This window comes from Oratosquilla oratoria, chromosome 10, assembly GCF_046742065.1.
Source record: "Oratosquilla oratoria isolate Oo_2021 chromosome 10, ASM4674206v1, whole genome shotgun sequence".
NCBI classification, from domain to species: Eukaryota; Metazoa; Arthropoda; class Malacostraca; order Stomatopoda; family Squillidae; genus Oratosquilla; species Oratosquilla oratoria.
Genome location: NC_134786.1, coordinates 54,370,781 through 54,392,594, shown reverse-complemented (window position 1 = coordinate 54,392,594; position 21,814 = coordinate 54,370,781). Strand labels below are relative to the sequence as shown.

General features: G+C 42.2%; 1 protein-coding gene across 3 annotated transcripts in view; it reads right to left on the bottom strand.

Moving 5' to 3' along the window:
- The window catches only part of Nup62 (nucleoporin 62), a 63,441-nt gene that overhangs the window by 13,934 nt on the left and 27,693 nt on the right, over positions 1–21,814 (bottom strand). For all 3 annotated transcript variants that reach the window (XM_076191775.1, XM_076191774.1, XM_076191776.1), the window contains exons 5-6: positions 15,555–15,623; positions 12,222–12,273 (exon numbers count right to left, since the gene is read on the bottom strand). In XM_076191775.1, the coding sequence (XP_076047890.1) occupies positions 12,222–12,273; positions 15,555–15,623 (121 nt within the window). The remainder of the gene's footprint in view (positions 1–12,221; positions 12,274–15,554; positions 15,624–21,814) is intronic.

Here is a 21,814-nt window from a genome sequence, read left to right as displayed (position 1 = left end):
AAGGAATTTTATTGGAAGAAATCTGGAGAGAGAGAGAGAGAGAGAGAGAGAGAGAGAGAGAGAGAGAGAGAAAACAAATCCACAGTGTGGTGGATATCTGGAACAAATTGGATGAAACAACAGTGTGTGCAAACAACATACAAGAATGTTAGAACAAACTAGATGTTGCAAGATACAAAGACTGATCACCATGAGCTACAAAAGCCCTCTGTGAGGGGCACTGTCCTAGCCTCCCGATAGGGGGGGGGAGTATGTGAGTGACACACACACAAAAAAAAAAAAAAAAAAAGTTGGGGGGGGGGGGGGGGTTCCAAAGTTTGAGCATTACCCTTTAACCCCAGGATAAAACAAGATACTTTTTCCTCATTGCCCCCATATGGGGTCATCCGGTAAAGTAATATGTAAATACTACCATTGTTCAGGGACATATTGAGGAAGTTTTTTGGAAGTTTTGACAACGATTGATCAATTAGGGGCCTGATTCTGGGGTCTCCAAACTTCGACCCTATTTAAGGTCTCCACATAATTTAAGTTTTTGAACATGTAAAAGGTGCATCAATGACTTTATGTTAAATAAAAATGTTTAGCTTTTAATGCTGACATTTGACACACACAAGGGTAGATTGGTACATGTAGATAGATCATTTAATCCTGCTCTATCACTTCCCCCTTGCTCTGTGTCACAGCATTATTCATCCCACACCCATTGGAAATATGGCAACATCACAACTGGATCTGGTAAGCATGCCATCTTTGCCTTTACTACCTGAAGGTCAATCTTACAGTTTCATTTGAGTTGATTTCGAGTTTCATCACTGAGATGGCCCCTGTGCTCTGTACAAGTTCTGGAAGAAATGAATATGTACATACATACATACATACATATACCAAGGCTTTTTTCCCCTTCCAAGGGAGGTAGCCACAAAAGGAAAGGCATAAAAACACTCCCACCCATTTCATCCCTAAATACACTCCACACCCCTCCCACCCTTCCTCTCATCTGAGCGCCTCCTGGATGACGGGTCATCCCTGAACCCTGCCCACCGCCCTGGGTCAGAAGCAGTGTCGCAAGACACAGTACATCCACAGCAAGGCCGCTTCATTTAATCGGCGACCCCCCCTCTCCGTCCCCCTTTGCATATAAGGAGAGGACGGGGAGAAATCCCTTCGGGCTGCGTCAAAATTTACTCACACATACTACCCCACCCCCCACCCCCCCTGTACAAGTTCTGGAAGAAATGAATATGTAGCTATATATTAATACACTACGGGTCCAACTTCGTCCAAGGAACTCCTCCGAGATGGCCTAGCACCTGCCTGTATTCTCCACGTGGTCTTCTTCTCACCTACATTCTATGGGATTCTTCACTACATGGAAATGGTTGTCATCCTGCTGGGATTCATATGGGCTGAACGAGAGGGAAACTGGGAACTGCATCTTGAACTGTTTTCCAGAATGTTACCTTACTTTTCTCTCTATGACCACACTAATTATACTTGGTGGGGTCCTGTTTATCTTGCGACTACATCATCAGAGGTACATGATGAGTTCATAGCTGGAAGGTGCTCTATAAAGAGAACAGATACCAAATTCTGCCAGATACCCAATGATCAAGCACTAGTGCACATCAACCAAGTAGCAAAGGCTAGTGGAGTAATTGTTGGAATAACTCATCTGGAAGCAGTGCAAGATAGGTAGTGTTTAACGTACAATGAATGTTCACAGATTGCTGATGACACACTTGCTCTCTACAACCTTCAGTTGACAGACAGCAATGACAATCTTAGCCAGAGACTCTGGTCCAGCAGGTATGAAACACGATGAAACTGATGTTAGCAGCCTTGTTGGAAAGTTCAAACGTTTTGGGGTATTTTCCAATCATATGGAAAACCTGGTTTGCCTGTCCACAGATGACGTTGCCCCTGATGATGTGTGGGATGAGCTACTTTCTGCTGAAGTGAAGGGTACTAGCTTAGTCACAAATTTTGTCAAATCATGCCTCCAAGACCATTCTGCTGACTTTTATTCCAGGAGGATTCCTCAGAATAAGGCAAAAACTTTGACAACAATGTACAAGGTGAAAGTCCCAGTCCAGAAAGACAAGGTGATCAAGTTAAAGGCAGAAAGAGATATTTTCAGTCAACTTCTGGTTGCCTTAGGTGGGAGAGACATTAACTTGAAAAACATTCTCAAACACGAACTCTCTCCAGTTCCACTTTCCATTGCAAACACAAATCGACAGCTTCTGTCTACCAAGAACAAAGCAGACCTCCAAGACATCATTGAGAAAACAACAGCAAAAATAATGACAAACCTACTCAAGAGTCAGTCTGTCACCTGTCTCCTGATAGATGCACTGGCCCTCATTCAAGCCATTGGTAAGCCTGAAAAAGCCAGTACCTTTGGAGATCTTGCAGACGTCTTCTCGGATATTGTGAAAGGAAAGTTTGGAAAGAGTTATTCTCAAGTTGATGTCTTGTTTGACAGATATTTGGAGACATCCACTGAGGATGGGACACCTTCTGATCAGGCTGGATTGATGAGACCAATCAGAAGGGTGATAGATTCAAGACATTTCAAGTTACCACGTACCTGGAAACAGTTTATCACACATTCCAAGAACAAAGAAGAGATAGCTTCATTTCTGAGTAAAGAACTTGATGAGTGCCTTAGACCTGTTAGAAGGCCATGAACTGATAATAGCAGGTGGACTGAATGATGCAGATCAGGCTTGGTTGTCATGCCGAAGTGACATCTAACAACTGAAATTTAGCCACAAGAAGGCAGATACTTGGCTAATACTACATGCGAAGAAGACCAAGGAAACTGGCTACAGCCATGTGGTTATTCAATGTCATGACACTGATGTCCTTGTTCTTGCTCTGGGTCATTGCCAACACCTACCTTCTGAAATATGGATGAGTTGTGGAACTTCAGAAGACAAAATACATTCCTGCTCATGCAATTAACTACCCACCTTTGGTTATTGCATACCATGCGGTAACAGGCTGTGACACAACAAGTCAGTTTTCCAGGAAAGCTAAGCGAAGTACTTGGAAAGACTATGTGAAAGACCTATCCTTACTGGCACACCTTGGGGAATCCCCTGGACTGTTGGAAGAAGCTAGGGCATCTGCAGAACAGTTCATTTGTGGCATTTACGGATATGAGGAGCATATGAATGAAGATGTTCAGTAAGGGGAAGAGTTCAGTCGAATCTTTGCTGCCTTCCCAGGATGCACTTAACTTGCATTTTGATCATGCAAATTATCAGGCTTTCATCTGGAAGAAGGCATTAGAACCAAAACCAGATTGCCCCCTACCTACTGATCACAGCTGGATGATGGAAAGTGGAAAGTTGAAGCTGAAATTGATGAGGTTGGATACCATTACAAAGAAATGTGCCAAACTAGTCATGTGCTCGTGTAAAGCCGAGTGCAGCCTGACAAGATGTGGCTGTGTTAAGAAAATAGGGTCTTGCAGCACCAGTGGTTGTCATTGTGAGAGAGTTTGTCAAGATGAGCCACAGTAAATGAGAATAAAGTCTTACTGATTTGGGTTGAGGGAATGGCATTAATTCTGGTAATTCATTATTTCAGGAAATCTATGCATTTTTTCAAAAAGGTTCCTGGGAACAGTTGTACAAAATGGGTTAATATATCCCAAAATGCTGTTCATGTCATCTGAACTTATGGAAAGGGCAGATTCATTAATATCTAGAAATTGTAAATTACCACAAAGCCATTCATGTGTTTTAATTTTGCTGCTGAAGTACAGTATAGGCTATTCTGCAGACATCTATTTTGAGTGAAAAAAGGGTTGAAGTTTGGACACCCAGTACACAACCCTAAATTGATCAATCATTCTCAAAACTTCCAAAAAACTCCCATAATATGTCCCTAAGCCTGTGAATTGTCGTATTTGCATATTACTATATCAGATGACCCATCAGTGAGGCAAATATGAAAAAAGGTCTGGTCCTGGGGGAAAATGGGTAATGCCTACATTTTGACGTTTATTGGCCCCTTTGAATTAGTTCTTTTCAAAATTGTAATATTCTGTCATATCAAGCTCCTCAAGAGCTTTATTTTGAGTGTTGAATAAACCTTCTATCATAAAAACTGAGCAATCCATGAGGATTTCCCTTTACATTATGTCTAAAATGATTTATTTTGGGAAAATTGCGATTCCACAGAAAAAGGGTTAAAAAGGGTCTTATTTGGAAAACTTTTTGATGGCATCCTACCTAGCCGGGTGCCCCACCCCATGTACTAACTACCATACTTAGTTAGGATGCCAGTCTCTACCTCTCAATGATTTTTAAATCCTGATTTCTGGCCCATGCCTCTTCACTATGGGGGAGAGATTGGGGGAATATCAGATAATTATTTGGTGGAAGGTAAGTTGAGAGTGGAGGATAGATGGAGAAAGAGGAAAAGGACAGAAGGTAGGGAGGTGCTTTGAGTAAAATGCTTAAATGAGAAAGAAAAGGAGTACAAGAAGCTGAGAGAGTAGTGGGGGTGAAGGAGGAATGGGGATGTTTCAGGGAGGGAGTCATAAGGTGTGCAAAGATGATGTGGGGAACAAGAAGGACAGGAGGAAATAGAAGGAACGGTAGTGAATGATGGGATGAGAAACAAAGAAGTTTGTAGAAGAGAAGAAACCAGCATTCACAGATTGATTACAAAACAGGATGAGAGATATGAGAGGTACAAAGAAATGAGAAGAGAAGTAAAGCATAAGATAAAGGTGGCAAAAAGATGAGCAGATGTGAAATGGGGTAAGAGTATGAATTTTGAAAGCAATAAAAATATGTTTAGGATGGAAATTAAGAGAGGAAGAGGAAACGAATCAAGTAGAGAAGAAAAAGTAAAAGGTGCAGATGGAGAGATGATAATGGAAGAGACTGTAGGAGGAGGAAGATGGACAGAGTATTTTATGGAGTTGTTAAATGTGAAGGATAGGGAGGGTAAGATGGTTGCACTGGGAAGTGCTAAGAAAATGACAGTGATGAATGAGGAAAATGGAGAAATATGAAAAGATGAAGTGAAATCAGTTATTAAAATGATGAGAGAAAGTAAGGCACCTGGGTTAGATGGGCGTCGTGGAGTGTCTAAAATGGAAGGTAATGATACTGGACTGGCTGGTGAGGTTGCTTAACCTGTATGTCACTGGGCGAATGTTGTATACTCCTCCCCCCCAGTGTCAGAGCCAAAATTTATTTTTTCTTTATTGCTTAAATAAAATCAAAATGATGTAAAACCAACAAATCTTGTTTATTTTGATTCACCTTAGCCTAGAAATGGAGAGACTGGGTCGAATTTGTCAAGATATGCAAGTGAAAGTTTGATAGAACATCCGTAGACTTTCTTTCACTCCTCACATAGGTTGAACGAGGTCATATTTTTTCAGGGAAGCTTTGTTAGAATTTCAGAGTGAAGAAATTTGACATCTATGATGTTTCAGGTCAATGTACATTCGCCCATGATAGTCTGACACTTATGGAAAATGTGTTTATAAACAGTTTTTGTGGATTTTCTGGCAAATATCTATAACTTTGTATGTGGCAAATTGATTCTTCAGTATCTTATTCTTTATAATTTCATGGAGGATAGGTGATTGTAGGGTTTTTTATTGTTTTGGTAAATGTTTTAGTAAGCATCCATCACACCATTATTGCCCGGCCACATTTTGTATTACGCATTTATTACAAAACTTGGCAGTGCACAATTGGCAGTTCTATATGTCTGAATACGTACTAAAGAGCACCTGCCTAACTGTCGAAGTACAACTTCACCTCCTCATACTTCATTCTGTACACCAGAATCGCCTAATTTACATCCTAAAGGCCAATTTTATACCCCAAGTTACCCCCGAAAAATTGCTGCCAGGGTTGCCAGTTTTGTCAATAAATAAAAAAATTTAAGTGCTTTTATCCAATGGATGGGGCTAACTTGGTCATTACCACAGATTTGACTCTCGATGTAATGCCTATTTTTGGCAAATTTTTAAAATTGAGGCATATGATGTATGCTGCTGACGCTCAATCCATAAAACGATTGCGGCATACAATGTATGCCGCTGACACTGTAGGGGTTAATGTTTGTCTAAAAGAGGGTGGAGTGTCAGAGGACTGGAGGAGCGCACGTATAGTTCCGGTTTACAAGGGAGAAGGGGACAATTGTAAGTGCAGTAGTTTCAGAGGGATCAGTTTGTTGAGTGTAGTTGGGAAGACTTATGGGAGGGTTTTGGGTGACAGGATTAGAAGAAGAACAGAGGGAGTAATTGGTGAAGAACAGTGTGGGTTTAGGGCAGGTAGGGGTTGTGTAGATCAGATTTTTGTGGTAAGCCAGATATGTGAGAAAGCTTTGTGCCTTTATGGATTTGGAAAAGGCTTATGACAGGGTAGACAGGAAGGCACTGTGGGAGGTATTGCAGATATATGGTATAGGCAGAAATCTGTTAACAGCAGTCAAGAGTTTTTACATGAGTAATAATGTGTTAGAATTAGAAATGGAGAGAGTGAATGGTTTGAGGTAAAGGGAGGACTTTGCTGGGGATGTGTCATGTTGCAACGGCTGATCAATTTATACATGGATGGGGTGGTGTGAGAGGTAAATAAAAGGGTGATGGGCTGGGGATTGGAGGTGGTTAAAGAAAATGGAGAAAAATGGGAGATAAGCCAATTGTTGTTTGATGAATATATTACACTTGTAGTAGGATCAGAGGAGGGATTAAGAAAGTTAGTGACAGAGTTTGGGAAAGTGTGTGAAAGAAGACAGTTGAAGATAAATGTTGGTAAAAGTAAGGTGATGAGATGTACAAGGGGAGAGAATGGCAGCAAATTGGAAGTGTTTAAGGGAGACAGACTGGGGTGAATGTGGTGGGAAAGGGAAGAGTGGAGGTGGAGGTTGAATGTAGATTGAGAGAAGCAAGATTAAAAAGTGTAATGAGAAACAGACATTTGGGAATAGATGCTAAGAGGAGATTGTATGAAGGAGTAATTGTGCCAACAGGACTGTATGGTGCAGGAACATAGAACATAAGAGAGGAAGAGTTTAGATGTGTTTGAGATGAAATGCCTGAGAAGTATGGTAAAAGTTACTAGGCTGGATAGAGTGAGAAATGAGGAGGTGAGGAGGAGAGCAGGGGTGGAAAGGGAGTTGGGAGATAGGGTTGATGAAAGTACTGGAATGGTTTGGACACATGGAAAGAATGAGTGAACAAAGATTAGTAAAAGAGGTGTGGAAGGCTGATGTGGAGGGAGTGAGCATGAGGGGGTAGACCAAGGATGAGATGGATGGATTAGGTAAAAGGGGCATTGGGAAAGAGAGGGATGTTTGTTGGGGAAGGAAGGGAGAAGACAGAAGATAGGGGTGAGTGAAGAATGGTTGTGTATGGATGATGATGTGATGCATGGGAGAGGGTGGAAGATGGGGGGGTGAGGGAGTATGTGTGAATGCATGGAAAAATAATTGGCAATAAAAAGTTTAAATGGAAAACTGAAGTCATTAACAAAGAGTTCCAAGATGTACATGTTCAGGTGAAATGAGTGTACAGGAAATCGGCAAATTGTCAGACATACAATGATTTCAATCTGTCATTGTTTTCAAGCAATTTTGAAGCAAAGTTGAATAGTGCACAAAGTAATTTCAAAAGCTCATTTCCAATGTATTCTATATTTGTCATAGTTCTACAATAGATACTGCTTCTACTATCTTAATAATGTACAATCAGCTCTGAACTTGCACACAATGAAGAGCAAAAAACACTATCAGACAACCTCTCAGTTTACCAGTCAGATGAAAAATAATTGGTAATAAATGAATATACAAAATATAAACAAATAAATAAATACAGGAACTCCACAGCATCTAGAAAGGTAGCAATAGCCACTTGCTAGACCCATAGATCTCTGAGCTGAAACCTTAAGCCTGGTTCAGGAAGCAAGACTGAACTCAGAGGGAAGTGGAGGCTTTGCTGACAAAAGAGACTTTCTCTGCCTCTTATTGGATAGTGGACCATGCAGAGGTATGTCTAGTTACAATCAATACACTCAAATTTCATTATAATGAATTAATTAGGGGGAGTGTTCGGAAGAAAGTCAAGCATAAGTACACATGGGTGAGGGTGGTGGAGGGAAGGGTGGTAGATAGAGCGCTAATGGATTATGTAGTGGTAAATAGGATTATGATAGGAAGAGTTAAGGATGTACATGTGCTAAGGGGAGAGGGTGGGGGAATATCAGATCATTTTTTGGTGGAAGGTAAGTTGAGAGTGGAGGATAGATGGAGAAAGAGGAAAGGGACAAAAGGTAGGGAGGTTCTTAGAGTGAACTCTTTGAATGAAAAGGAAAAGGAGAAGGAGTACGGAAAGAAGCTGAGGGAGGAGTGGGAAGGAGTAAAGGGTAGAGTAGAGCTGGGTGTGGAGGAGGAATGGGGATGGTTCAAGGAGGGAGTCATAAAGTGTGCAAGGATGGTGTGTGGAACAAGAAGGACAGGGGGAAATAGAAGAAAGGGTAGTGGGATGAGGAAACAAAGAAAGTTGTAGAAGAGAAGAAGCGAGCTTTCACAGATTGGTTACAAAATAGGACGAGGGAGTCATATGAGAGGTACAAAGAAAAGAAAAGAGAAGTAAAGCAAAAGGTAAAGGTTGCAAAGAGGAGAGCAGATGTGAAATGGGGTACGAGTTTGACAGAAAATTTTGAAAGTAATAAAAAGATGTTTTGGAAAGAAATTAAGAGAGGAAGAGGAGGCGAATCAAGTAGAGAAGAAAAGGTAAAAGGTGCAGATGGAGAGATGATAATGGAAGAGAAGGCAGTAAGGGGAAGATGGGCAGAATATTTTAGGGAGTTGCTAAATGTGAAGGAGAATAGGGAAGGAAAGATAGCTGCAGTGGGAAATGCGAAGAAAATGAGAGTGATGAGTGAGGAGAATGGAGGAGAAATAAGGAAGGATGAGGTGAAGGCAGTTGTTAAGATGATGAAAGCGGGTGGGGCGCCTGGTCTGGATGGATGCCGTACGGGGTGTCTGAAGTGGGGAGGTGCAGTGGTGGTGGACTGGTAGGTGAGGTTGTTTGGTGTTTGCTGGAGAGAGGGTGGAGTGCCGGAGGACTGGAGGAGTGCCTGTGTAGTTCCTCTTTGCAGGGGAAAGGGGGACGGGTGTGAGAGTAGTGGTTTCAGAGGGGTTGGCTTGTTAAGTGTGGTTGGGAAGGCTTATGGGAGGATCTTGAGTGAGAGGATTGGGAGAGGAACAGAGGGAGTGGTTGGTGGGGAGCGGTGTGGATTTGGGACAGGTGGAGGTTGTGTAGATCGGATCTTTGTGGTAAGACAGATATGTGAGAAAGCTATAGGAAAGGGGAAGGATGTTTTTTGGGCTTTTATGGATCTGGAAAAGGCTTGTGATAGGGTGGACAGGAAGGCACTGTGGGAGGTTGTGCAGATGTACGGGATAGGAGGAAAGCTTCTGGGAGCTGTCAAGAGTTTTTATGAGAGTAGTAGAGCTTGTGTCAGGATTGGAAATGGAGAGAGTGAGTGGTTCGAGGTAAAGGTGGGACTTCGTCAAGGATGCGTTATGTCGCCCTGGCTGTTCAACTTGTACATGGATGGGGTGGTGCGAGAGGTAAATGCAAGGGTAGTGGGCAAGGGATTGGAGATGGTTAAAGAAAGTGGAGAGGAGTGGGAGGTGGGCCAGCTGTTGTTTGCGGACGATGCTGCGCTTGTGGCAGGATCGGAGGAGGGATTGAGGAAGTTTGTACAGAGTTTGGGAGAGTATGTGATAGAAGAAAGCTAAAGATAAATGTGGGTAAAAGTGAAGTGATGAGATGTACAAGGGGTGAAAGTGGCAGTAGACTGGAAGTAAGCATTAAGGGAGAGCGACTGGAGAAAGTGGATAGTTTTAGATACTTGGGTGCAAATGTGGCAGGGAAAGGTGGAGTGAAAGTGGAGGTAGAATGTAGATTGAGAGAAGCGAGTAAATGTCTTGGTGGATTAAAGAGTGTAATGAGGAATAGACATTTGGGAATGGATGCTAAGAGGAGACTGTATGAAGGAGTGATTGTGCCAACAGCACTGTATGGGGCAGAAACATGGAACATAAGAGAAGAGAGAAGGAGTTTGAATGTGTTTGGGATGAGGTGTCTGAGAGGTGTGATGGGGGTTGCTGGGCTGGATGGAGTGAGAAGTGGGGAGGTGAGGAGGAGAGCAGGGGTGGAAAGGGAGCTGGGAGATGGGGTTGATGAAAGAATATTAGGATGGTTTGGACACATGGAAGGATTGAGTGACGAAAGACTAGTAAAAGAGGTGTGGAGGGCAGATGTGGAGGGATTGAACATGGGGGGACGTCCTAGGATGAGGTGGATGGATGGGGTGAAGGGGGCTTTGGGGAAGGGGGGAATGTCTGTTGAGGAGGGATGGGAGAGGGCGGGGGACGGGGGTAAATGGAGAATGGTTGTATATGGATGATGTTGTGATTGCATGAGGTGGAATGGGGGTGGGGTAGTATGTGTGAGCAAAATTTGATGCAGCCCGAAGGGATTTCTCCCCATCCTCTCATTTTATGCAATGGGGGGACAGAGAGGGGGGGTCGCCGGTTTAATGAAGCGGCCTAGCTGTGGATGTGCTGTGTCTTGCGACACTGCTTCTGACCCAGGGCAGTGGACAAGGTGCAGGGATGACCCGTCATTCAGGAGGTGCTAAGATGAGAGGGAGGGTGGAGGGGTGTGGAGTGTATTCGGGGATGGAATGGGTGGGAATGATTTTATGCCTTTTTCTTTTTGGCTACCCCCCTTGTAAGGGGGAAAAAGCCTTGGTATATGTATGTATGTATGAGTGCCTTTTTCTTATTACCAACTGTCCATTATATCACAAAGATTTCACATATTGCTAAAACCTAATTATAATGGATACATTGACAAAATCCCATATCAAATGGGCACCAGATAGTGCTAGATTACATTAAACTAATGCTGGGCTCTACTGTCAGAGTACAACAGGCACCTACAAGTGATGGTCCTGAAAGACAGATGTCTGAGAGAATCATCTCCCCAGGAACCCTCTTTGAAACCCATCAATCCTCTCCCCTCCATCTGGAGGTGCAACCTGAATGGGCTGATACTGATGCCGGACCAAGCACACAAACTCTATCAACCTTGTTCTTCCCCCACCTTTCCACACAGAAAGCTGGCAACTGATTACTGCTCCTCTTCTCCTCCTCCTCCTACTACTATAAACTCATGTCATAAAAACAGTCCTGCACTAATACAACAGACATAACAGTCCAACATTTCTTCCCAGAGAGTTTGATGGGAGGGTTTCAGGACCACTGCTAGCTACCATGGGCTGAGGGGTCTCCAGTCAGTGAAACTCCAGATGACAACCATCACTATATATAGACCTAAGTCTTTTGCCTGAGTCTTCGTGAAAGAAAACTACATAAAAGGGGAATCTCTAGTCCCTAAAGCTCCATCCAATTTAGACACCTTTTCTGACACATGGGAATATGGTGGTAGCATTCTTCTCCCCCATAACTGATAGGGGAAGATGAGGAGGAGAGTAATTGAGGTATTTATGAAGGGAATTTAAGGAGGGTAGAAGAAATGAGAGTGAGAGAGATAGAGATATATAGAGAGAAGAGAGAAAGAGGAAAATGAGAGAAGAGAGAGAAAAATGAGAGAAAAGAGAAACAGAGAAAGAGAAAGAGAGAAATAGAAAGAGATGCAGAAATAGAAAGATAGAGAAAGAAAAAAATGGTTAAAGGCTGTTGAAGGAATGCATACAAGAGGGTTCTATATACACTATATATGCAACTGCATTAACAAAATAAATGTCAAAGCAAGTAGAGTCAATTGTAGCTTACAGATGAAGGAATCAAAGTAAATACTGGCTCTGAAAAAATAACTTGAAATTCAAAGAACTAGAAGATTAAAGGAAGACAAAGATGGAGCCAATAGGGGATGTAAAGCAATAGAACTTGAGAGAAGTGCAAACAAATATTCTATTGTCTACAATACCCTAGAAATACCAGACACTTGCTTACATATAAACTACACCTGAACTAACATTTACTAACCACATTATGAACACCTTCAATTCTAAAGCTCCGATTTACAACAAATAAATCCCTTTCATGCTCAAATTTCCCTCCAACCTTAACAACTTGCTAATGTTGAATGATCTAGATACAAGATAATTCACACATACAGAAAGGTACAAAGTACTCACACTGTTGCAGTGCTCAGGGTAGCTGCTGGTGCAGTGCCTAAGAGTCCAATACCTGAGAGGGGAAATATTATGTACCGGTAAGTACTTATTATGTAAGTACATGCCTTTGACTTGGCTACCTCCCTATAAGGGGTAAAAAGTTCTTGGTATATAGATAGAAGTACTTATTCCATTTACTAAACTACAAATCAATAGTCTTGTCTCCCTTATACAGGTGTGGCCAAACCATATACCCATTCATACATAGTAAAACAATGCCCCACCGTAGTCCTACCTAGACTATCTATATACCAAGGGATTCCTCCTCCTTATATGGGAGGTAGCCAAGTCAAGGCACACACCCAATCCCACCCATTCCACTCCCATCAAGCACCCTTGTTTCCTTTTATCTTAGCTCCTTAAGGATGAAAGGTCATCCCTACCTCCTGTCCACTGTCTCCATACCCAGACAATAACACAATGTCTTCCTTAAGTGATTGGTTACCTGGGAGCTAAGTCTCCTGCAAAAGAAACCTGGGGCAACAGATAAGGTACCTTATGGATGAAGGGTCCTGTCTCTTACCACAATGCTGAGGTGAAGGTGGATTGTATTTACTCAAGAAACATTTGGCAAGTTTCTTCACAAAAGATTATTAGGAAAGTTGGAACATATCTTGGCCCTGTTATCTCTTGCAGAAGACCTGTGGGCTTCAGATATTTGATGACAGCCTCTGGGCTGGACCACAAGTCATTCAGGGAAGCTATATTGTGTCATTGTCTTTGGACTGTTAGTCTGGGGTATTGCAGTGTGAGGTGTTTTGTGTCCTTTGTGTGGTGGTTGCATTTGGGGCAGTTTGAATTTGAGGCCAGACCTATTATGTGTTGGTACTGTTTTGATGCTAGATGGTGTTCTGAGTATGGTTCCCAACTATTAGAAAAATACACATAAGCACTTTACAAATATTACATAATAAAGCTGTGACAGTAATAATAGGATGCACCAAAACAATCCCAGTAGGACACCTGAACACAAAAACTAAAATCCTCCCCAACAAACATATGAAAAATTATAGTTTTATGTTAGAGCCTTGAACGCCACCCATCCATATCATTAATCACACAAGAACCACTATATGAGAGAGAGAGGGAGAGAGAGAAGTGGCAGCAGCTTACTATTCAAATATGTACAACATTCCATGTGATTCACCCAACACTAAAATATAATGCATTGATGTGGTCACCACAAATAGATATAAATACATACATATACCAAAGGCTTTTTCCCCCTTACAAAGGAGGTAGCCAAAAAACAAAGGCATAAATACCATCCCCACCCATTCCATCCCCAATACACTCTACTCCCCTTCACCCTCTACCCTCCCCTTATCTTGGCACCTCCTGGATGACAGGTCATCCCTGCATCTTGTCCACTGCCCTGGGTCAGAAGCAGTGTCGCAAGACACAGCACATCCACAGCAAGGCTGCTTCATAAAATACTCGACCTCCCCCCCCCCTCCATCCCCTCATGCAGAAAAGGAGGAGACAGGGAGAAATCCCTTCAGGTTGTGTCAAATTTTTCTCACATATACTACCTTACCCACCATCCCCCCACCTCATGCATCACAGCATCATCCATATACTACCATTTTCCATTCACCCCTGTCTTCTGTCCTCTCCAGTCCTTCCTCAACACACTCCCCTCTTCCCCAAAGCCCCTTTCACACCATCCATCCATCTCATCCTAGGTCGCCCCTTATGTTCACTCCCTCCACATCTGCCTTCCATACCTCTTTTACTAGTCTTTCTTCACTCATTCTTTCCATGTGTCCACACCATCCCAATACTCTTTCATCCACCCTATCTCCCAGCTCCCTTACCACCCCCGTTCTCCTCCTTATCTCCTCATTTCTCACTTTATCCAGTCTAGTAATCCCCCATCATACTTCTCAGACACCTCATCTCAAACACATTCTCTCTTCCTCTCTTATGTTCCATGTTTCTGCCCCATATAGTGCTGTTGGCACAATCACTCTTTCATACAATCTCCTCTTAGCATCCATTCCCAAATGTCTATTTCTCATTACACTTTTTAATCCACCAAGGCATTTACTCGCTTCTCTCAATCTACATTCTACCTCCACCTCCACTCCTCCCTTTCCTGCCACATTTGCACCCAAGTATCTAAAACTATCCACTTCCTCCAGTCGCTCTCCATTAATGCTTACTCCCAGTCTGCTGCTACTTTCACCCCTTGTACATCTCATCACCTTACTTTTACCCACATTGATCTTCAACTTCTTTCACACACTCTCCCAAACTCTGTCACCAACTTCCTCAATCTCTCCTCTGATCCTGCTACAAGTGCAGTGTCGTCCGCAAACAACAGCTGGCTCACCTCCCACTTTTCTCCATTTTCTTTAACCATCTCCAATCCCTGACCCACCACCCTTTCATTTACCTCTCGCACTACCCCATCCATGTATGAGTTGAACAGCCAGGGCGACATAACACATCCCTAATGAAGTCCCACCTTTACCTCGAACCATTCACTCTCGCCATTTCTAATCCTGACACATGCTCTACTACTCTCATAAAAGCTCTTGACAGCTCCTAAAACTTGCCTCCTATCCCATATATCTGCAAACCTCCCACAGTGCCTTCCTGTCTACCCTGTCATAAGCCTTTTCCACATCCATAAAAGCTCAAAAAAACATCCTTACCTTTTCCTATAGCTTTCTCACATATCTGTCTTACCACACAAATCTGATCTACGCAACCTCTACCTGTCCTGAATCCACACTGTTCCTCTCCTAATCCTCTGAATCAAGATCGTCCCATAAGCCTTCCCAACTACACTTAACAATCTAATCCCTCTGTAACTACTACACTCACACTTGTCCCTTTTTCCCTTGTAGAGTGGTAAAGTAAAAGATATAAATGATACAGAGAAATTTCAAAGAACAGCAACTAAATTGGCTCCAGAACTTACTAATACCAAGACTGAATATTCTGAGGCTGCCAATGTTAGAAAATAGAAGAGAGGAAGAAGTGAAATATGTGTAATATACTTGATAAAGAGCCTTTAGTTTGAGAACAAAGGAAAACCAAAGGCCATGAGATGAAATTAAAGAAGACTAACTGTTTGACATATATTACAAAATAGTATTATTTTTTTTTTCTTACACAGGCTTATTGATTTGTGGAATAATTTGGATGAATGAATAGTAGTCAGATAACACTGGACAATCTAAAGTCAGAAGTGATTAACAAAAAATGCAGAGGTGGGAACCTATGAGCATAGCTTTTCTCCTGTACACAACTAAAACACACAAGAGAATAATGTAATTTCTATACCTCCTAAGGAAGGTGCTGATGTTGGAGCTGCAGCTGCTGTAGTTGCAGGTACTTTGAAGAGAGAAGTTCCTGTAAAAAAAAAAAAAAAAAATACACATAAATGGTCATGATCATGAGCCTGTTCACAAGAGGCATTGCCTTCTGTACCTATTTTGGCTGCTGCCAAGCAATTCTATTTAGCAAAGGGAAACCCTATAATTACTAAGCTGAACTTAATCAAGAGGGTTGTTACATTATAGGTTCATTCTGGCTGCAGCTTGGCAATTCCATTCAAGTGGGACAGACACCAACAATCAATCAATTGCCCTAGGGCAGGGCTGGGCAACCTTTTAAGTGTAGGTGCCAAAACCAGCCAAATCTATGATATAAGATTTTCCCACGTGCCAATGGAGTAAACTTATAGGCCTACATATGAGTATGGGCCCCTCCCTTCACCTTCTAGGTCCCAAGTCTGCTGCCAAGTGCAGCGTGCAGGTACCGATGGTCATACAAAAGAGGTTGGAGATTTTTTTTTCTTTCTTTTCTCCAAAGTGAGCTCTGAGTTGTGTGTGCTGGAAAAAAGTTGTTGGTGTGCCAGATTTTGCATGTGTGTGGCTGTAGTACAGATGAGAGTAAAAGGGAAGAGATGGGCAGTATGATTGTGAGAAGAAAGATGGATGTGTTTGCACGGAGTGAAACTAAGTTGAGAGGGTGGGGTGAGTGCAAGTCTGAGAGTGTAGTCGGGAGGTTCTCAGGAGTGAAGAGAGGACGAGAGAGAGAAGGGGTGGCTACACTAGTAAATAAAGAGATAGGTAAACGTGGAGTGGAGTGGAAGGAGGTTTCTTCAAGGTTAATGTGGATGAAGGTGAAACTGGGAAGGGAGATGTGGGTTTTTGTACGTGCATATGGGCCTGGTAGTGAGAAAAGTGTAGAAGGGAGGCTTTTTGGAAAGATTTAAATGAGTGCATAGAGGGATTAGGGAGAAACGTCAATGTAGTGGTATTGGGAGACCTTAATGCTAGGGTAGAAAATGAACCAATAGATGCAGTGGTTGGGAAGTGTGGAGTTCCAGGAAAGAATTGTTGTGGAGAGTTGATGGAGATGTGTCAAGAGAGTTGATGATAGCAAATACAGTGTTTAGGAAGAAAGTCAAGCATAAGTACACATGGGAGAGGGTGGTGGGTGGAAGGATGGTAGACATAGCATTAATGGACTATACAGTGGAAAATAGGAGTATAGTAGAAAGAGTTAAGGATGTACGTGTTCTGAAGGGAGAGAGTGAGGGAATATCAGATAATTTTTTGGAAGGTATGTTGAGAGTGGAGGATGGAGAAAGAAAAAATGGACAAAAGGTAGGGAGGTGCTTAGAGTGAACTATTTAAATGAGAAGGAAAAGGAGGAGTAGAAGAAGCTGAGAGAGGAGAGGGAGGGAGTGAAGGATAGAGTAACACTAGGAGTGGAGTTGGAATGGGGATAGTTCAAGGAGGGAGTCACAAGGTGTGGAAAGATGGTGTGTGGAAAAAGGGGATGGGAGGAAATAGAAAGAAGGGTGGTGAGTGGTGGAATGAGGAAGCAAAGGAGGTTGTAGAAGAGAAGAGAACTTTAACAGATTGATTACAAAATTGGATGAGGGAGTCATATGAGAGGTAAAAAGAAAAGAGAAGTAAAGCATAAGACAAACGAGGCAAAGAGGAGAGCAGATGTGAAATGGGGTAAGAGTATAGTATGACAGAAAAATTTGAAAGTAATAAAAAGATGTTTTGGAAAAAAATTAAGAGAGGAAGAGGAGGCAAATCAAGTAAGAGAAGAAAAGGTAAAAGGTGCAGATGGAGAGATGATAATGGAAGAGAAGGCAGTAAGAGGAAGATGGGCAGAGTATTTTAGGGAGTTGCTAAATGTGAAGGAGGACAATGAAGGGAAGTTAGATGCAGTGGGAAGCACTAAAAAAATGACCATGATACATACATACATATACCAAGGCTTTTTCCCTCTTACAAGGGAGGTAGCCAAAAAAGTAAAGGCATAAAATCATTCCCACCCAATCCATCCCTGAATACACTCCACACCCCTCCACCCTCCCTCTTATCTTAGCACCTCCCGGATGATGGGTCATCCTTGCACCTTGTCCACTGGGTTTGGTACGATTGGTCTAACGACGATTGGTCTAATACCGATTGGTCCAAAGCCAATTGGTCTAATAGACCAATTTGTCTAAAACTGATTCGTCTAATACCGATTCGTCCAATATACTATTTGGTCTAATGACGATTAGTCTAAAATTTATGTAAAGACAATGATAGAAATACAGTCGTACCTCGGTACTCGACCGCCTCTATACTCGACCAAAAAATTCGAGTAGAAAATGCATCGGACCTCGAACAGATTTTCGGTACTCGACTAGCTCGAACAGCGGGTAAGCGTCAGTTCGACTCAGACCGCCAGCGGAGTAAGACGTACGCAGTTTGTTCGAGTATTTCTTCCCAGATTTAAACTTTTTCGTGTTGCTCTAGCCCTTAATAATGGGTCCAAAGAAAGACAGTGATAAGGGGAAAATTGGTTTCGGTGTTCGAACAAATCGGTGCTCGACCACCACCTCAGAACGGATTATGGTCGAGTACCGAGGTACGACTGTACAAGAATTTAAATCAGAGACTTTTATTTAAGACACACATAAAGATATACTTTAAAGACAATGATAGATACTTTTATTTAGGACACACATAAAAATATACTTTAAACATACAAAAAGGACATAAAAATTTAACTTAATAAGCAATATTATATACTGAAAGCTCAAAATTTTAGATTATGTGCCAGCGCTCGTAGAAACTCTAACCTATCGTAATTGTCCTTCTCGCTAAAAACAGAGAAGATTCTCTCTTCACGTTCAATATCTTTTCTCTTGAGTTTAGCGTTAGATTCTCCTCTAATAATGCATTCAATCTGTTCTTCCACATTTTTTTGTTCCTTTTGTAGTTTGGTAATTAGCTTAAAAATTCCAACATGTGCAGAGCCTACTAGTATCTCCAGCCGTCGATGCCATGCTTCCACTTTGTTCTCTGTCCTTGGAACACCAAGTTCCATCCTGTCATGTACGGACCATAATGAAGGGGGAAAAAGAGGAGGAGACCGCATTTCCTGACCTCGCAATACTCTACGAATTTTGCCCCTAACATAATTTTTGTCGAGGTAATTAACAACCTGAATGACCTCCTCTGGAATTGTGTCCTTGAGTTCCAGCCATGCAGCCTCGATATCACTAGCAGGTAAGAAGGCTAGTGCTGCCATCTGCCGGATTTTCAACGAAAAGTTTTCATCAGTGCCATACAAGGTTTTTAAACCAGATGAAATTATTTTTCTATAGATGCTCTGTCCTAAATGGAAAAAACAACCCTTGTTAGTTGTTCCAGGCATTTCGGATTTAACTGCATTTATAACACTAATTTCGAAGTCAGTGATTATCATCTGAGGAGAAAGGTAAATTTCGTTTTCCGCAGCATAATCTTGTAGATCACGGAATAACTGAATATAACATTCCGCGTTTTTTCGTGACATAAGTACATACACTAATGGCAACACTCGACTTCTGTCATGTGGTCCAATGGGAGCATGAATTGTATACATTTGCTTGAAAACCGTAGGAACGGTTTTAAATGTCCCGTCCATTATCCAAAATTGAGCATTTTCAAGTTTTTTCATATTAAAACAAGTAGTAAATATCAGTATTTTGTCGTCTCCAACACTTGATTCTTTTATTAGAAATGGCTCACCAGACAGTGTTTGTTGGTACTCAATTGGAATCGATATTTCATCCAAATCAGTTGGCTCTACTGGTCCCTCTTTACGCATTCTGCTTACTATTTTCTTGAGAGCCCCTTTCTTCCCAATATACGGTACAATAGAAGAATCAACTGAACTACACACGTCTTGAATTATTTGGCATGGTTTGTCACTGGTTTCAATAGCTCTTTGTTTTATTTTATTACGGTACTTCACTACATCGATTCGACTGGCTTCCGCAGATCCACAAGTATGATCACTTTGTTTTGTTACAATATGACAATTATCTTCACAGTGAGTTACGGCAGATCCTTTACATGATCTTGTTTCGCATCGCCAGTAAAATGTTTCTTTACCACTTGTCTTTTGAACCCTTTTTGAGCGCAATGTAAACAGATAACCATCTGCAGCAAGCTTTTCCTTTCCTCTTTCGGATAGCACAATTTCACACACAGGAAACTCCATGCTAAGGGCTTAGGAGAATACTCCAAGATGCAAATACTCTAAAACAAAGTAAGAAAGAACTTCGACACAAACTATCTCTTAGTTAAATCAGTAGTTAGAATAAAGAAATTTTGCACAAACTATCCTTTAGGTGAAGCGGTAGTTAGCTATGGTAATTAGACGAATCGTATATTTGGTTTTAGACCAATTCGCTTTGGACCAATCTTAGTTAAATCGGTAGTTAGAATAAAGAAATTTTGCACAAACTATCATTTAGGTGAAGCGGTTGGTTTTAGACCAATCGTACTATTGGACGAGATGGTTTTGGACCAATTTGCTTCGGACCAATTGGAATTAGACCAATCGTCGTTAGACCAATTGTCGTTAGACCAATCGTCCGGGACCGTGTCCACTGCCCTGGGTCAGAAGCAGTGTCGCAAGACACAGCACATCCACAGCAAGGCCGCTTCATTAAATCAGCGACCCCCCATTGCATAAAAGGAGAAGACGGGGAGAAATCTCTTTGGGCTGCGTCAAATTTTGCTCACACATACTACCTCACCCCCCATCCCCCCCGCCCATTCCACCTCATGCAATCACAACATCATCCATATACAACCATTCTCTATTCACCCCTGTCTTCTGTCCTCTCCCGTCCTTCCTCAACAGACATTCCCCTCTTCCCCAAAGCCCCATTCACCCAATCCATCCACCTCATCCTAGGATGTACCCTCATGTTCACTCCCTCCACATCTGCCTTTCATACCTCTTTTACTAGTCTTTCTTCACTCATTCTTTCCATGTGTCCAAACCATCCTAATACTCTTTCATCAACCCTATCTCCCAACTCCCTTTCCATCCCCGTTCTCCTCCTCACCTCCTCAATCTCACTCTATCTAGCCTAGTAACCCCCATCATGAGTGAGAAAGAATGGAAGAGAAATAGGGAAAGATGAGGTGAAGGCAGTTGTTAAAATGATGATAGCAGGTAAGGCACCTGTGTTGGATGGATATCATGCAGAATGTCTGAAAAAAGGAGGTACAGTGATGGTGGACTGGCTGGTGAGGTTATTTAATGTTTGTTTAAGACAGGGCAGATTGCTGGAGGGCTGGAGGAGTGCCTGTATAGTTCCACTTTATATGGGAAAAGGGGACAAGTGTGAGTGTAGTATTTTCAGAGTGATCAGCTTAAGTGTAGTTGGGAAGACTTATGGGAGGGTCTTAATTGAGAGGATTAGGAGAGGAACAGAGGGAGTAATTGTTGAGGAACAGTGTGGGTTTAGGACAGGTGGGGGTTGCGTAGATCAGATTTTAGTGGTTAGACGGATATGCGAGAGAACTATAGGAAAAGGTAAGGATGTTTTTTGGGCTTTTATGGATTTCAAAAAGGCTTATGACCGGGTAGATAGGAAGGCACTATGGGAGGTATTGCAGATATATGGGATAGGAGGAAAGATTTTAGATGTCAAGAATTTTTGTGAGAGTAGTAGAGCATGTGTTAGAATTAGAAATGGAGAGAGTGAGTGGTTCAAGGAAAAGGTGGGACTTCATCAGGGATGTGTTATGTCACCCTGGCTGTTCAATTTATATATGGATGGGGTGGTGCAAGAGGTAAATGAAATGGTAGTGGGTCAGGGATTGGAGATGGTTAAAGAAAATGGAGAAAAGTGGGAGATAAGCCAGTTGTTGTTTGTGGATGACACTGCGCTTGTAGCAGGATCAGAGGAGGGATTGAGGAAGTTAGTGACAGAGTTTGGGAAGGTGTACAAAAGAAGGGAGTTGAAGATAAATGTGGGTAAATGTAAGGTGACAAGATGTACAAGGGGAGAAAGTGGCAGCAGACTGGAAGTGAGTATTAGGGGAGAGCGACAGGAGGATGTGGATATTTTTAGGTACTTGGGTGCGAATGTGGTGGGAAAGGGAGTGGAGGTGGAGGTAGAATGTAGATTGAGAGAATTCACTAAATGCCTTGGGGGATTAAAATATGTAATGAGAAATGGACATTTGGGAAAGGATGTTAAGAGGAAATTGTATGAAGGAGTGATTGTGCCAACAGCA